At 42.7% G+C, this 17,150-nt stretch overlaps 1 protein-coding gene across 3 annotated transcripts in view; it reads left to right on the forward strand.

The window, feature by feature from the left end:
• Positions 1 to 17,150, forward strand: part of CAPZB (capping actin protein of muscle Z-line subunit beta) — a 49,835-nt gene that overhangs the window by 20,089 nt on the left and 12,596 nt on the right. For all 3 annotated transcript variants that reach the window (XM_072354516.1, XM_072354517.1, XM_072354518.1), the window contains exons 3-4: positions 1,670 to 1,791; positions 7,094 to 7,207. In XM_072354516.1, the coding sequence (XP_072210617.1) occupies positions 1,670 to 1,791; positions 7,094 to 7,207 (236 nt within the window). The remainder of the gene's footprint in view (positions 1 to 1,669; positions 1,792 to 7,093; positions 7,208 to 17,150) is intronic.

Consider the following 17,150-nt stretch of genomic DNA (forward strand, 5'->3'; position numbering starts at 1 on the left):
AGAATTAATGATGGCTTTTAGCTCAAGATACAAGGCTAAGATTATATTCTGCACGTGACCTGCTTAAGGCAGGAGAAATGGGTGTCAGAATAGAGATGGGAGCGCACTCTGCTTATGAATCAATCCATCCCTGTACAGCCAATGTTTTCATTGCAGTAACGTTTACTCACAGTGGGGTCATGAATCAAATCAACTCTTGGAAAGGGTAGACAGCAGCAGGACAAGGGGAGATGGTTTTAAGTTGAGGGAGGGAAGATTTAGGTTGGATGACAGGGAGAAGTACTTTACTATGAGAGTGGTGAGGTGCTGGAACAGCTGCTTTGTGGATGCCCCGTCCATCCCTGGAGGTGTTCAAGGCCAGGTTGGATGGGGCCCTGGGCAGCCTGGTCTGGCATTAAATGTGGATGTTGGTGTCCCTGCCTTTTGCCTTTTAAGTGGCTTCATGCAGCTCATACAGATTGCAGAAAATATCTGTGCTTATGCACATTTCTGTTACTGAATCACCCAGGGAGGAGTTTAGTTCATCATTACTACATGGAAATGAAATTCATTGTTTTTAAGATGTAAGTAATGTGTCAAGGGTGCCTTCTAGTCACTGAGAGCTTGTGCTGTCCCAGTAAGCAGTGCAGCAACACCCTCAGCACGTCTGGGATCTCCAGGAGTGGCACATCTTGATGTTCTGCATGGAATTTTTGGAATTTTAATAACAAATCCTTACCATTACATTATGAAAACAAGGGTTGTAAACACAGGAAAAAGCCTGCAGCTGTAACAGCACAAGGCAGAATCATCCCAGCGACCTCTGAGCACCTCTCAATAACAACCTGACTTCGTTTGCCCGTCTTAGATGTGAAAATTTGTGGAGTTCTGTAAGGATTGAATAGGACTTTAAATGGGAATTTGCAGGTTTGGTTTTATTTTGTTTGATCCTGAGGGGTTTTTAGTTGGTGATCTTGGATCTCAGATTTTGTCTTCTGCAAGTGGGGCTGATGCAGTCATCCCTGCGTGTTTGGGGTCATTGGGTTTGGAACAACAAGGCTTAGTGCTCCACATCCCTCTATGGCATCTGAGTGTTTTGCAGTGATGCTTTAACCAAAGTCCTACCTCTAATGTGTGTTTCTCATTCTTTTCTACCCCAGGGATCCTTTAGTAAATAAATAAATGCACCTTAACCCCTAGAGGAGGGAGGTGAGGGGATTTGCTATGATCCTTGGAGCAAGAATGCTGACACCCATGTGGGAGATGGGTTTAGTTTTACACAAGTGTGTGCACATAAATGCACATATTTTTATTAACCAGCATGGTAATGGTTGGCCGGCTGCCTGGAAACTGTTCTAAACTGTACCCGGAGTGGGAGCTTGTGAAAAATACATTAGTGCATACGGATGGTGTGTTCTTTTAGCAGCTCTCTGCTTTCCATTCCATTATAAATATTTACCTTGGTTCATCAGTCCTCAACAATTGCTTTACTGGCTGTCCTTGGCAAGAAGCTGACATTCAGACTGTGTATATTTAAGCATAGTGGACCACACCAGTGGTTAGGTAATTAAATCTGAAATTATTGGAGGTGGGCTGTTAATAACACAAGCTGTTCTTAGGGATGCCGCACTCTCTTAATTTTAATCTTATTGCCTTCTCTCTCTGTCTTTGTTTCTCCCTAATCCTTCAGGTCCCAAGCCTCTGTGAAGATCTCCTCTCCTCTGTTGATCAGCCATTGAAGATTGCACGAGATAAGGTGGTAGGAAAAGACTATCTATTGTGTGATTACAACAGAGATGGAGACTCGTATAGGTGAGTTCCTATCGCAAGAAAGGACCGATCTGGTTCACTTTCTATATCAGAGTATTGAAGTCCCTTCTCCCTCTTATTCTTATCCAAAAAAAGGGAAGTTTAAGTGATATTAAACTACATTAAACTCATCTCAGTGATGAATCTGGGACTGTTTCTAATCCTGTTCTCTTGAGTAAGAGAATACATCCACTGACTGTAGAAGTAGTCCTAAGTGTTTCCCTGATGCAAACATCTTCATCACCTAACAACTATAGAATGCTTTGCTTTCAGACATTTGTGGTTGTGTGGCCGCTAATCTGATGACCTTTACAGCTCAGGTCTCTGTCTGTCTGTCTCAGGAACAAGATATGTTTTATCCTAGAAACCCCAGGACTTTGTGTTTTCTATACCAAGATTTGTAGTCATTCATTCAAGCCTAAAATCTGATGCCATTATCCCATTAAAGGGTTGACACTAATGGGTTCCTCTTAGGCTTCCTGTAGCACAGTTCTATCCTTGAGGACTGGAACCAATTGGATCCCCAGAACTATGGTGTGAAATTAAATCACCTCTTGTTGTAAGGTTGTAAAATGTGGCTGATAAGGGAGAAAAATGATGATTCAGGCAGCAAGTTTAAATAAAAGAATTATTGGTTTGTGCAAAGCAGTGTGGACTTGCCAGCTGGGAAAAGCTTCTTTCAGTTGTGTTTTCAGGGGGTTGTTCTCATTTTGGACGTGCAGTGTCATTAGTTCTCAATGAAAATCTTGGCCTTAGCTTTTAATGAAGGAAAGGAATCCCTTTCTACCAAAATAGCTCATTTATTTTGAGAACTGCAGGCGAGGACAATGAAAATATTTGAACAATATGAGCTTTAGATAATTATAATACATTTCAAAGTGGAAAGGGCTGTAATAACATGATGAGTGTTCAGTATATCGGCAGCTGCTTTGAATGCAGTCTCTCCTTTTATGCTTTTATTCCATACCTTGCCATTAGGATGATTATATTTCAGCGACCGATGCTTAAAGCTATTTGTTTTCCTTTTTCCACTGCCTGTCTTTTGTTAATGTCTGTAGCATTGGTGCCACAGTTCCAAATACTTCCATTAAGAATTACAAAGCTTGTCCAGAAGCCGCTGTGAATATTGCATCACCTGGCTTTTGCTCTTTTCTCTTAACCAAGGCTGCTACGCCATGAAGTAATGAACACCATCCATCTTCTGTCCTGAGTTAACAGCTCAGCCGCTCCACCTCCTCCTCTGGTTCCGATTAGAGGCTTACATCTTGCGCTCCCTTTCTGGTTTGGTGTAATAGCTTACGTTTCTAGTGCTAACCATTGGGACTGCTTTGCAGTAAGAGTTTAGCTTTCCTTTGCTTTGAGGTGGTGATTATGTTCAGAAAGTTTCAAGCAGTCTGTTTCAAGGTGGAATTCCAGAAATATTATGACTTTTTTTATTCTTTGACTCAGGCCATCATTGCAGACACAGGTAAGATTATATAGGGTTGTAACTTAATTGGTTTCAATCGCTTTGAGTTGCAGGAAAGGTGCTTAACTAAACTGGAAGCACACCTGTCTGTAGATGATTGATACAGAGAACGTACTGAGATTCATTTTGTCCTGTTAGCGTGAGGAGCAGACTGCTAATGGATGTGGAGTTTGACAGTGCATCTGGGTTGTGGCCAACTGTAAATGACAGAGAGCTTTTTAAAGTATATCCTCTATTGCAGTGGGCCAGGAGGTGAGAAAGTCTCTAAGGTGAAGCATCTGCTCGTGTTCTGAAGAGTACTATCCTAACATTGAAATCTTCTCCAGGCCACAACAAAATGTCTGTGCACAGCTGCATCCTTTCTGTCACATGCAAGAGGATGGAGCGTACCACAGATGATGTGTTTCTTGTGGGTCCTTCACGAGATGTTTTCTCCCCAAGGCTGTGATGTGTTTCTGTCAGTCTCTTTGGATCTTTTTTAGTCTGTTGGCATGAGCATCTATTGCCAAGAGGCTCAGCAAAATGGAGAAGGCACTTGTTATATAACCAATAACACTCACCCCTCTTCATTCCCCAACAGCCCATGTTAAATTACTGCATTTAGAAGCCCTTTCTTTAAGGTTAGTTTCATGCTTGCCTCTGAAATTTGCTTAGTTGCTTCTCTACTGAATAGGTACTTAAATAGTAACAAGGAAGCAGGAGGACTTATTACATAATGAGATTTCAGCAAAGGTATTTCATTTCTTTGTAGTGAATAGCCATGATGTATTAATTGTTGGCCTTAAAGAAGGCTGTGCTTTCTCTAAGGCTTTTGGTTCAAGTGTTCTGGATTGAAGTGATTCTCCCTTCTGGAACTGATTGACCTCAGCTCTGTTTCACAAAGTAAATTCCTTCCTTCAACAGAAAGCAAAAGCCTTTGAAAACCAGGCAACATGAACATGTGCATGTGTTGATCCAGTCCGTGCCTGTGTTCAGATAATGTTATTCATACCTCATAAATTCTGAAGTTGTTACTGGGAAGTGGCTCTTGCACTAATGTAATCAATTAGAGCAGAATTGGAAGAGTGTGTTATACTTCTAAAAGCTTTTGAGGTTTTCAGAACCACACGCTAGATGAGAAGTCACAAGAAGGGCTGCAGTCACCTGCAGAATGCTACATCCCCAATTACTGCACGCTTTGAACTAAGCTTCGGTTTTCTTCTCTTGGAGACTTTGCTAATTGCATTTCTTTTAATAGAAATCCAAGGATTTGAAGGTGTTCAGTGGACAGCTGAGGCTCATATGAATTCTGCTTCCTCATGGAGCTTCCTCACTGGGAACTGAGCTTTGTAGGCCTTTTTTGAGCAGCTTTACAGTTTGACTGGGTGGCAGCTATGAGAAAAGACAGGGATGTTTGTCCATTCTGGTGATAACCTCACCTGTTTCATGGGGCATCATTCAAGGAATTTAATATCCTAATTGCCGAGCCACTCACAACTCACAGTTCAGTCCTTCCTTGTATTAAGGAACGTGATTTTCTTGGTGTTGGCATGGATCAGACCGCAAAGTACATCCTGGAGTCTCTCTTGGATCTTCATACGTCAGTAGTTTCACATTTCATCATATTATCACACTGCTGCTTATGCAATCAGCCTCTTATGTGTGTATGCTTGTAGGCAGTTCTGTGAGTGCTCCTGTAATAAAAGGAAGGTTTGGGGGCATATCAAAAGGCAGTGGAATCCACATTGTGAAAGCAGCTTTTTCTTTTTCAATATATGGAACTTCAAGGTCTCTGACTTTGTCCATACATTCCCATTCGAAGTATGTTTGATCAGCCCATTAAATGGAATCCTTATGGGGAATTTGGTGCCAACAGCACTAAAGCCTGTTAACTGAAACAAAAACCATTCTCTTTTAGGGAAATGAGAGGTCTGACTTTTGAAATGTAAGTGCCCTTGTCCATCTGTCTTTCTTCAAATAGCCTCCATTAAAGCTTTGAAATGTGTCGTGAGTGCTTTTCCATGGAGCAGAAGAAAACATTATGGGGTTGTGTTATGAATTTTGTTTTAGGTGAAGCTGCTTCTGGCTCCAACTATAATGGGTTGAAAATGCCACGGTCTGCTTGCTAGAAAGACTCTGTTGCTGGCCTTCCCTTCAGCACCATCCCAGCAGCTGCAAAAGAGATCTGAGCACAGAACAAGAGAATGACTTGGGTTGGAAGGGACGTTCAGTATCATGTAGATCCAATCCTACCTGCCGTGGATGGGGTTGCCACGCACCAGATCATGCCACTGTCTTATTTCTCACCATTTTGGATGCAGAAGCTTTTACCAAGTACACCTGTTAGCTTGTTTTGACCTCTGCAGTCAACTCAGTTAAGAGATCTTACTAAGGGGTCTAGCAACCCCTATAGGTTCATAAATGTTTATTACCTACTTTTTCCCTGTACTACAAGCTCAGTTGCTCTTACCTATGTGCAGATAAGCATCTGCTACACTTAAGGAAACAAAGCATGAAGGGGCTGCTGATCTGATCACAAACCAATCTGTCAGAGGTGGGAAACTGAAGCTTTTTACAAGCATCTGGTATTTCAAGTCTCATTTATCTCGATCTTGCATCATTTCCTCTAAGAATCTCCTTTAAATATCCGCAGTTAGATTTTCTTCAAGTTCCTCTACTTCACACAGTGTAAATCTCATTTTCAGGTGCCATTCTTAATCCATTCTCTGTAACAGAACTGTAATTTCCACTTCATGTATTTCCACTGTGCCTTTATTTAGCATTGATTCTATGCTCATCCTCCTGGACCTCTTTGGCATAAGCTGGCTTTTAGCGTGCTGCCCAATGGGTGCAGGTGTCCCATTTGGGATCCTTACCTTTTGAGGGATTTTTTTGCATATCTCTTCTGGATTTCATCAGGTAAATAAACGTGAGCTATTCTCCAACCCAAGTGAGTTATAAGCATCTATTTAAAAATGAGAACCACCAGCTGAAGCATGTTGCCCTGGGTGGATATGACACGGTGATTTAGCTTTTCCTGATGTCTCACCTGTTTGTCAGGAGGGGACGGGTGAAGTGCTGCGAAAGCACAAGGGCAGCGTGAAGCAGAGCCTGTTACTTTGTGCTTTGCATTAAACATGTCAAAAGGAGTTACCTTTCAGAGAAATGAGTAACAAATGGCTACTGAGGAAAAAGCCTTGAAGTATGGACTGCATTAAGACCTAGCGTTAGTCTACTGGAGTATTCTGTAAACTGAGTAGGCAAAAGGTGGAGGTACCTTTTCTTGGACTAGCTGTGATATATGTAGGTTGGTTATCCCCAGGGGAAATGAAGAGGAGAATGCAAGTTTGCAGAAAGGGAGTTATAAAAGTCTCAAGCAGATGGGCAAAGGGTTCCATTAATCTTTTAATACCACATCTTTCATTATGAGCGCAACATCTCTTCCACACCTGCAGAAATCATACAGTAAAAACTTGTAGTTTTAACAGACCCTGTTAAACCCTGTGTGTTGTTCAAATGTTTTCCTACCACTGTGCTGAAAGACTGGTTTTATTTGATAGCAAAACTTTGGGACCTTAATTGTAGGCAGCAAAGTTTGGCTCAAACGTTGTCAGGTGCCAAACAAGCTGCACAATGTATTTGTATTTGCATGGAAATCATTTTAAATACCTGATGTGCAACAGCTGAGGCTGAACCTTTGAATATTTGAGAAGTTGCAGATACAAACCCAGGTGTAGCTATTTATATAGCAGAAACCCAAAGGATGCTGACTGCTGTAGGACTGGTCAGACCCATCACTCTGACCTCTCCTGAGTTTCCATGTTGTCTAACTCTCTGCTTTCCTTGTCTCCTTGGCAGATCACCGTGGAGTAACAAGTATGATCCTCCCCTGGAAGACGGTGCCATGCCATCTGCTCGCCTGCGCAAGCTGGAGGTGGAAGCCAACAATGCCTTTGACCAGTATAGAGACTTGTATGTCAGTTCTACCATACGCAGCCCTCTACTTTCTTTGTTTCCTTCAGCAGGCGTGCAGTACATGTATTGGTCTGAAATGCAGCGCCTCTGAGGGTGGCATGCCTGTGTATAGTGGAGGCAGAAGGGTAGGCAGCAGCTGATCTTCTGCTGGGGAGCATATCGCCTATGATTTCATGTCAGGAAAACACGATCCAGTTTGCCAGCTGATGCTAACGGCAGAAGCTGAAGTGCTTTCTTGGCTCTCTCATCTCTTGAATAGATTAATGGCATCTTTGTCCTGAAATGACTGTGTTCTCTTTGATCTTGACTAAGTTCAGTCCTAAAGCATCTGCTTTTTCTGTTCCCTCAAGACGGTTCTCTCTCAAAATATCTACCTGTACAGCAGAAACTTGCACGTTTTGTCAGATGGCACGTGTTAATTCTGAGATGTGGCAGCGCTGTGGGGAGTCAGTACTTCTGGAAAGACCATTCTCTGATGGTTGTGTTTCAGGCCTTGTCTTGTTAAAGAGATGTAAAGGGAAGGAACTAGTGGAAAAGTGTGAGAACGGTGTCATTAGGCCGTGTGCTTTTAAAGCTGCAGTTGCAGTTTTTCCAGGTGACTTGTCAGTGAGGCAGTCCTTCTAAAAGGTGGGAATGCACTGATCTTGCATTGCATTCACAACTGTCTTCTGTATAGCCTGTGGTCTCCTAAGCACCAATGGGATGGAAACAGTAATGTTAAAACTAAAAAGCAATGGTGGGGTGGAAAGCAAAAGAAACTTACTCCTTTACCAAAGTTGGGATATGCTCACATTGGAGATCCCTAGTGACCATGAAATAGGTGAACAGCATGCATTGCTTCTTCATGTTGCACCCAGGTGGAGATAATTTAGATGTAGTTAATCACATTTTCTACTCGTTTTAAGATGTGATTTGATGTGTTGCCTGTCCAGACATGTAGTCTTCTCTAATAGATACCAAATTCTACTTTTCTTGCAGTACGTGTAGTTACCGAACCTCTAGTAACAGCTGTTATAGGTGCCTGAATTCACTGAAAGATTGCATTTCTGCATAGGCAGCAAAGAGAGGTTTGCAGTTACTCTTCAGGTGCAGAACGGACCCAGACCAGTAGGGTTTTTTGTTCATTAAGATGAAAATGAGTAGCTTTCTGGAACAGAGATTGAATCCCTCTGTGATCACTAACCATGAAGTCACAGCTGGATACAATAACTCCTCTAAAGAAGTTTCATTTCCAGAAAGGAAAGCTCAGTGTATAGCCTGCCCTCAGACTCAGTGAATCTGCCCATCCCTGCTCAGCATGGGGTACAATAGTAGCATTAATATATTGTATGGAAGTAAAAGGAAAGATTTTATCCCATTTCATCTTTCAGTTAGCCAGTCCAAGTTTGGCAGGCAATACATTGTGAGAAGGATGCAGGAGGGATTGCTCACAAAGACCTCATTCTTGTGGCATCAGCCAGAAATGACTGAGGCATTATGGCTTGCAGTACAGACTAGATAAGAGCATCAGTCAGCAGAGCACACTTTGATGCATGTTAGGATCTCAAAAAGGTGTCAGAAAATGAGGAAAAGGGTGGCTTAGGTTTTGCTGAGTGGTGTAAAAATTGTAGTATTTTTGGAAAGAATTTGCAAAGTTAGGGAAACTTAACCTGACCGCTCGAAGGGCTCCTAGTGCTTGAAATTGGAAGTGATTTGTACTTCACCTACAAGAGAGGTCTGGATAGAAACACGCGTTTGTTCTTATAGTTGGACTCTGCAGTTTCCTTAACAATTGGGTTTGGTATTTTGACAGCAAAAGCTTAATTTATATTTGGAGATCAAAGGGGGGAAGAATGAGGTGGGGGTAACAAGTGCCAGCTTTTCACACTTCTGCTGCCAGCAGGTCAGGTTGGGAATGGCTGTAACAATTACTAACATAACAGCTGCTATAATCACGTGGGAGACCAAAGTGTGGGGAAGCTTGTAGTGGGAAGAAGATGGCAATTGCTTTGATGTCATTTCCATGGTCTGCTGGAGCTGGAAATTAACAATATATCCCCACTGCAAAGGTCTGAGTGCTGTTGATTCGGGGTGTCACTGGCCTTCTGGTTTGGTCTTTAGGCATTCGTTCACAGAGAACACCAGGCTCCTGTGTGCTCGAATTTCATATAATGAACGTTTCTGCTAGGTGTTTCAAAGCACTTTGAGGCTTTGTTTCTTAGCCCTTCTGGGCTGACCCGCTGACTCTTGTGCTTGCACTTCTCCAGGCAGTCGCAGAAAGACATTGCACTGTATGGGCTTGTCGTTGATTGTAGGGCTGGAAGAGGAAGATTGTGTGCAGAGGTGAGTTCAGGCTGCCAAAGCAATTTGTGTTAATTGCACCAGAAGAGCCTAAGCACAAGGAAGCCAAGCATAAAAACAACAACAAAAGCAAACCCAGCCAACAACCTGCAGCATACATGTTTGTCTGGCATCGGATGGTAGCCTCAGGTGGGTGTGAGCAGGTTAGGATGAATGAACTTCTCCCGAGACAAAATACTGACCATAATAAAGGGAACAGAGCATTTCCTACCCTGGCCTAAATTAGTACATTGGAAGTACTTGTTTCTGAGATGTTACTCTGCATGGTGCTCAGCTTTAGAATACATCCTAGAGCAGCCATTCCAGCAGGGAGCGGAAGAGGAGGATGTTTACTTTCCAAAGAAAAATAAGTACTGTAGAGAATATGTGCTGTTCCCACTCAGCTCTAAGCATGCAGTCCAATCTTCCTCTGGATTATCTCCCTTTACTTCATGCACAGTAAGTGATAATATCTCACAGAGTTCATTTTGAGCCTCTTCCAAAACCTCTGATAGTTTCAGCTTTTCCTCGTCTCGGTCCCATTTGGCCCACATAACCATTCCTTTCTAGTTTTCTGTTGTAATCAGGTGTGGTTAAATATCCACCTACATCTAGTGAGTCATCAGCATGGATCTGCCATTTCCCAAGGGGTTGACACCTGCTAGCGTGGGTGGTTTGAGGAAAGCAGCCTGTTGTGCATTTGTTAACGATCGGCGTGAAATAATCCATTCAAATTTGTTTGCTGGTGACGTACGTTTGAGTTTTGCCCCCTAAAAGCTTATTGAGCATCGTGTGGGGTGACTGCAGCGTGACAACAACTTTGGAGGAGTCTTGTAGAGCCCAACGGAATGGTTTCAAATCATGAAGGCTTGAGAAAAGCTTTCCTGGGGCATGGAAGCTTCAGTGCTTCCTAACCAGTGCTGTGTTATTTCCTCTTAACATCACTAGGCTGCCCACCTTTTATTACTGGAAGCATGTTTGTGTCTCGTTGGGTTGAAGAGGTGTTACGCTCCTATTTTGTTTTGCACTCACAACAAGCACGTTTCTCAGTTTGACCAAAATCCATGTCACTTTCCTCCCCCCCCCAGAAAAAAAACAACTTTAAGTTTGATCTCCTGCTGCCAGGTTTAACTCAGACGCTGCCTGAAGCTAATGCCCTGGTATGTTTTTGTTCAGGGGGTTATTATTCCCAGATGGAAGCCTAATATCTCATACCATTCAGTTAGGGCTTTGGCTTTTCCACTTCCAGTATCGTGAAGATAATTTCTTCAAACACATGGTTGTAATTTATTGCCCTTTGCTTTGACGTGTGTGTGCGCAATTGATTGAAATCAAAGCATAATGAGGACCAGGGCGGCTGGGTGAATCTATTTGAGATTCTGCATTCTGTTGTTTTGGGTTGGAGATAATCAGTGCTTTAATTAAGTAATCTAATCGCTCTTTGTTGTCTGGAAGAAATGGTTTCTGCAGTGATTAAATAGACCTCCCTGGGGAAGGATGCTGCTGCTCTGGGTAGTTCTGCAAACAGGGTGATTTTTGGCAACTCCAGACTAGTTTAGTAGGTGCACATAGAGAGCTGTTCTTACCTCTTCATTTCTTTGGCTAACTTGAATTTCTTGGTGGGTTTGATTTTTAACAGCTGTACCAAAAAAAAAAAAACAACACCCCAACAACAAAATAACCTTCTGATGTTGATCATTCAGCTTCTGTAAATGTTTGTATTGATTAAGACTCCAAGTTATTTCAACAGAGTAAGCCTTGAAGCCTTGAACTTCTGCTTCTGTCTTTGTTTAGATGCTGATCCATTTTCAATTTGTTATGTTAGGGCTGTGGATGAGGAATTTAATGGGAGTGGAAGGAGGTCTGGGAGAGGATTGACCTCTAAAATATGTCTTTATTGTGCGTAATCCTCTTGTTATTGAATTTTGGATTGGAACTGTGTCTGAAGTGGAGGTAAAAAAACAAGCTGGCACCTCACCTTATAACTTTCAGAGTGCTCTGTTTATTCTTATTGATGTTTGATGTCACTGAACAGCTTGGCTTCTTTCCTCTTTGGGGATCATAGAAGTAGAATCATAGGGAGATGATGATCATCTCGTTCCAAACTCCTGCTATGTGCAGGGTCACCAACCAGCAGACCAGGCTGCCCAGAGCCACATCCAGCCTGGCCTCAAATGCCTCCAGGGATGGGGCATTTTGCACTGCTGGCAAGGTTGGTAGCAATTACTTTATTTACCAGGTTGATTCAATTTGACTCATTTTGCACATGGAGAAGTGCTGATTCCACCACACTGACAGCAGAGGAGCAGATGGAGGAGGTGCAGCTCGCAATTGGGTTCAGCACAGCCCAGCTTCCAGCTCACCAAGGGACCAGGCAGCTGCACGCCCTCTCTGTAAGCATTCTGTCTGTGTTTAGATGTAAACCTACTTCGCCTAAACTGAAAACCCATGGAAAGCTTTGAAGTGACTTTATTGCCATTAGCTCACTGTTCCTCATTAATGGTTACTAGCCCTTTGTGCTGGCTTTCTCTTGGGCTCAAGAGTCGCTGTGGTTTGCACAGCGAGGGCCATACAGATTGAATCCAGATGCATTTGTTATGCATCCTAGCACTAAGGAAACCTGACTTTCCATCTCACTGCTGGCTGGGCTTTTGCACAATAGGGTGTGACATCAGGATTATGTCATCTGTGAGATTCTTGCCTCTGGGTTAGGCTGATAAGTACAAGATGAAGGCTCATAAGACAAACCTAAACTGCCGAGATGCTCACTGCTTTAATGTTTGTGTGCTTTTAAAATTAAAGCCATGTTATTTTCCCAAGGAAAATTGTGTTTAGATGTAAGAGTAAACAGAGGAGCAGAGTTGGGATCCCTTCCTTAGCTCACCCATAGCCAGCTCAAAACTCAAAGCAGCACCAAAGCCAGAGTTGTTATGCATGACAAAGGTTAAGGTGAACTTAGAAGAGGAAAGCATTAAGCACACACTGTCATGCTGTGCAAACTAAATTGCTTGTTTTTCATCCGATTCCTTTTTTCTTTGGGTGCCTCATTTTGGAGCTTATCTGCACAGGCTGCATTCTTATCTTCTGAATCTGAGATTTTCAGAGGAGGAGGAGTTCTTCCCTTGGGTTCCCATGGTTCTCTATGATTACATAAAGTCTGAGCTCAAGAGGGACAGCTTGTGTTAGGAAACCAGCACAGTCACAAATGTATGGAGTTCAAAGGATGGAACAAGCATTAGCCATCTTGCAGCCTATCTAATGCATACATATTTGAAGGAAGAAGCTGCATGTGATCTGCAGCCTGCTCAGGCTTTGGCACACTTAGTACATGGCACACAAGACTTGTGCTGCTGACTTCTCCCTTCCTACCCATCCAGGAATTGGAGCTGGCAGCCTCTGAAACGTGTCAGACTGTTGGCTGATGAAGCAGTGCAGAACGTGCTGCTCCAACAGATGGGCACGGGTGAGAGATTTATGAGCATTTAGTGCTTCCTGGCAGGTAATGAGCCAGTTCCCCCTTTGGACACGCTACAAAGTGACCCATTGTCTTGATTATTAGGTGGAGCTGTTTCCAGGTGACTTCTCAAAAGGGATTTGGTCTGTAGTTTCCATCTTCTAAGAGCAGTCGGATGGTAAGGAAGGTGTGAGCAATGCAGGTTTTTGTTTTTCATATAATGAAAGGCACTAGAAAGCATGAAATCCGAGGTCCTGGGGGATGTTTAGCCTTCAGGTTCCCATTGTCTGGGACCTGTTTTTGCTCCATGCAGAGTTCTTGCACTTCACAACTCTGCTTCACAGTTTGAGTCATCCCACCACGGTCCAGATGTGTGCTTTTAAGTACAACTGGCATTGAAGTTACACATACCTAACAAGATTGGTATGTTTGCTCCAGGGACTTTTGCACCTGTGTATGCTGGAAAGAATTTCTGTAAAATACCTGTGCAGAGTCCACGGGCATATTTTGGGTTCATAAACTGTGGGGGGAAAAAAAACAGCTGGTCTGAATACACAAACATTTTACCTTCCTCACTGTAAGTATTTAGGTAACATTCTTGATGTGTTACATGGTTGCACCCCTGAGACCAAGAATTCTCAATCATTTGTATGCAGGCCAGCAGGGGAGGTGTTAGTTCTGGTACCAGCCTGGTCTTTTAATAGAGAATAGGCTCTTGAGCTTCATTACTAGAAAGCTGGAGTGGGGACCCAGGCAATGAAATTATTTAGTTACAGCTGCTGTCCTAAAGACTTTTCCCCCCTCTGACTTGAGCTACATGGCTGCAGGTGATTGGAACAGACACCTCAGCAATGTTTTGGGTTTGGCAGAGAGCAAACTGCTGAAGTTGCCCACTTCCTTCATGTTTCTGATGCTGTTTGTGTTTGAAACAATAGGGTGCAGGCACAGAGGAAGGACTGGGGGAAGTCGTACCAAGTCACATGGCAGTAGTGTCATCTGTTTTAATAGGAGGTGAGGTTTCTCCTTCCTCACCTCATCGTGTTTTTGGGTTGCTGTTTGACACTTGCTTCTCTGGTTGTGACCCAGTCATTGTCACTGCAGTAAAAAACACTCCATACATCCCTCCTTTTTTTAAGGTAGGTTTCTTGGCAATCTGAATAGGGACATTTCCCTTTCCGTGCTGAACTTGTGCAGTTGGAAGAAGTATCCATGCAACCTTGAATTGTACTTTACTTCTTTGCAAGAGCCAGCTTGAAGCACTGCACCTCTTTTGAAGGTTTGCGTGGCCCATCTGAGATCCCAATATTGGTACTTTGGCATCAGGGTTTTATTGCTATGAAGAGTCCTAAGCCAGCTACAAAAACCCACCCACTGCCTTTGGCACTCAGTTCCCTACTGGAAGACTCACAAGTGTTTTTATGGATGAACGATTTGGTTCTGGAGTGTAACCGAGAGTCAAGGCTTCTTTTTATTGCCGTGTGATGGAAACTCATTTTCTCAGCATACGGTCCAACATTCATTGGTAAGGCTTCTGGGAAGCAGAATGCTATCGGGAAGGTTATGGTGTCTTTTCTGATGTGTTCCTTAATGGTAACGTTATGGACCTGTCCTCCTATACTGAGGAATCAGGTCCCTCTTGAAGTCACAGCTTTGTTCTGTCCTCAACCTCTTGTCTGATGGATACAGCTCAGGTTCCTTAAACAAATTTCCATCCTGCATCTCCACCCTCTGGAACTTCAAACACTTCATGAAGCTTTGGATCACTCTTAGCTTAAATACTTTCCTTTCTTCTTGTGTTCGTAAAGTAGGTCAGCCCTAAGTGTGACATTTTTTGTGTAAAACAGCTTTTTCCAGGAGCTCTGTGGTTGATGAGCAGCGGATATAAAGCTGAAGCGTTTGATCATGGCTTTAGAGCTAGAATTGGTTTTGAGTGAAATGCCATACTGAATTTTGCAGAGGAAATAAAGCGAGTGGTTATGTTGGGCTTATGGCTTTCAGTCACCTTCTTGGGCAGCCACATAAAAGGTGGTTATATGGGAGGTGAAGGAGCACTGGGTGTCCTCAGAGCGGGTGGTAGCATTAGCATGGTGACCTCTTATCAATAGAGGGCTGTGACTGGTGACATATCTATAAAACAATGTTTTTTGTTGTTCCCTTAATTTTGCTGTAGGGAAAGGCAGGATCTGTCCCAAAGAGATGTGGGCTTTTAGTATATATATATATATATATATATATATATACACTAAATATATATATATATCACCATTGAAGTGGTTTCTTGGAGATAACCCAACCTTCGTGCAGCAAATGTAGGTTTAAACCCCTACCAATCTGCCTGTCATCCCATTTTCTATTTTTATGCAGCAGCCAATTAACCTGTATTACTTAATACAGGTTTCAAGGGACATTTCCCCCCTCCAAACATGACTTTCCTGGCTTTAAGTTGTCTTCAGAAATCTCCCTTCAGTGCATTTGCAGCATGAGGACCCTAAAAATGTCCTCTTTTCTGTAGCTTTTTTCCCCATGAAGGAGGAATGAGTGGAATGGTTGTGGACTGATGAGACACAGCGAAAGCTTTGGGTCATATTCATCCCAGCGTGCCTTGGATTCATGATGGTTCAATCACTGAGTGCCCATATACTGTGTCAAAGCAACTTCACTGAAGTAGCACATTAGTATTTAAAACAATATTAATGCTATATTTGATTCATTAAATATACAAAGGCAAGTTAAAGCATTTCCATGTGTGCGCTGTTAGTTCTGGTGGGGGGTTCTTCAGATGGTTTTATGTGGTTTCAAACAACATTTTAGCACATTCTTAAAATACCCACAAAAGCCTTTATGTAAAATCTCATAAAGGTGAACCACATAAAAATCATTTCTTTTCTCCTGTTTCATGTCATTAGGATCAAAGTACAGTAGGTAAGAATGAATTTCCCAAAGCCTTGTTTTGGTCTCTCTCTTAATTAATGTTTCATGCTCGTAGCAAGCTCATAAAGTGGGTAATAGGGAAACTCTGTATACATGGTAATGTTCTCAGAGGCTTCCAGTTCATTTTGAGTTAGTTCACTTATTCCTTATATTAATATTTTAAGCAAACTTGCTGTGGAAGTGGGCATTGCTTTGGGCTCCTTGGCCTTTGGTTCAAGCCCTTCAGTCAAAGGAAGCATCAGAATTTAAGATCAGAACCAGAATTTAGCTTGCTGAGGTCCTGAAATTCCTGTTAACTGCATTAACCAAAATCCACTTGTGAATTCTCCAGGGGACATAAAAAGGGTGTTTGTTGGTTTGTTAGGTTCAAATTGCCTGCTGGAAGTCTGGCTTCAGCACGCCTGCAGAGCACAGGGCTTTCCTTTAAAGGCAGTGCCTTAACAAATGTCACAGGACAGTGCTGTGTGTGGTTGTTTCTTCAGTTATACAGTTACACATGCACACAGTTGAAAAGAATCAGGGCTGTTTTGGTGACTCGGCCTTACAACAGCATGTTGGACTGGTCTGTAAATGCAGGTCAAGTGTTCAAAGCAGCATAGGTTATTTGCAATACATTCCTAATGTTTTTTTGTCCAGCTTGTGGAAGAGGTTGGTGTTCCTGAACCCCCAGCACTTCAAGCTGATATGCCAAGCCCAAAATGCACAGTTAAATCACATCTGAAGTACCATTAAACAACTGTTTAGAAAGGAGGGGAGCACGAAGGTGGGAGGCTCCAACACGTTTTTCATGTTGGCGATGCTTCCTTTTCTTGCTGGAGAGGAGAAACTTGCAGCCACTTGAAGATCTTTGTGATCATGTTGCTTGTATAGCAAGAAGCAGGAATACAGAGTGCTAGAAAGCAGCTGAGTTCTGCAAGTGCCATTGTTTTGTTAGTTCTCTTATTATACACCTTGTGCTACCAGAAATGTGAGGTTGAGGTGGTTTAGCTTGTTGTATGCTGTATCTGAAGCTGGAATATGATGTGAACCTAGACAGCATCCCTTTGGTCCTGAGGACTTTGGTTTCAGTTCAGCTCTGTTTGCAGTCAGTAAGTCAGCCTCACCCAAACTCTTGAGATAGCAGCATAAAGCTGCTTACTTGCTCCCTTTTGTCTTAATTAGCAGACTGTGATGTAAAGAACTTCAGACCTGCTCAATGGAAAAAGAAAAAGAGGAAAAAAAATAATCAAAAACTGT

The sequence above is a fragment of the Excalfactoria chinensis genome, chromosome 20 (assembly GCF_039878825.1).
Source record: "Excalfactoria chinensis isolate bCotChi1 chromosome 20, bCotChi1.hap2, whole genome shotgun sequence".
In the NCBI taxonomy this organism is placed as follows: domain Eukaryota; kingdom Metazoa; phylum Chordata; class Aves; order Galliformes; family Phasianidae; genus Excalfactoria; species Excalfactoria chinensis.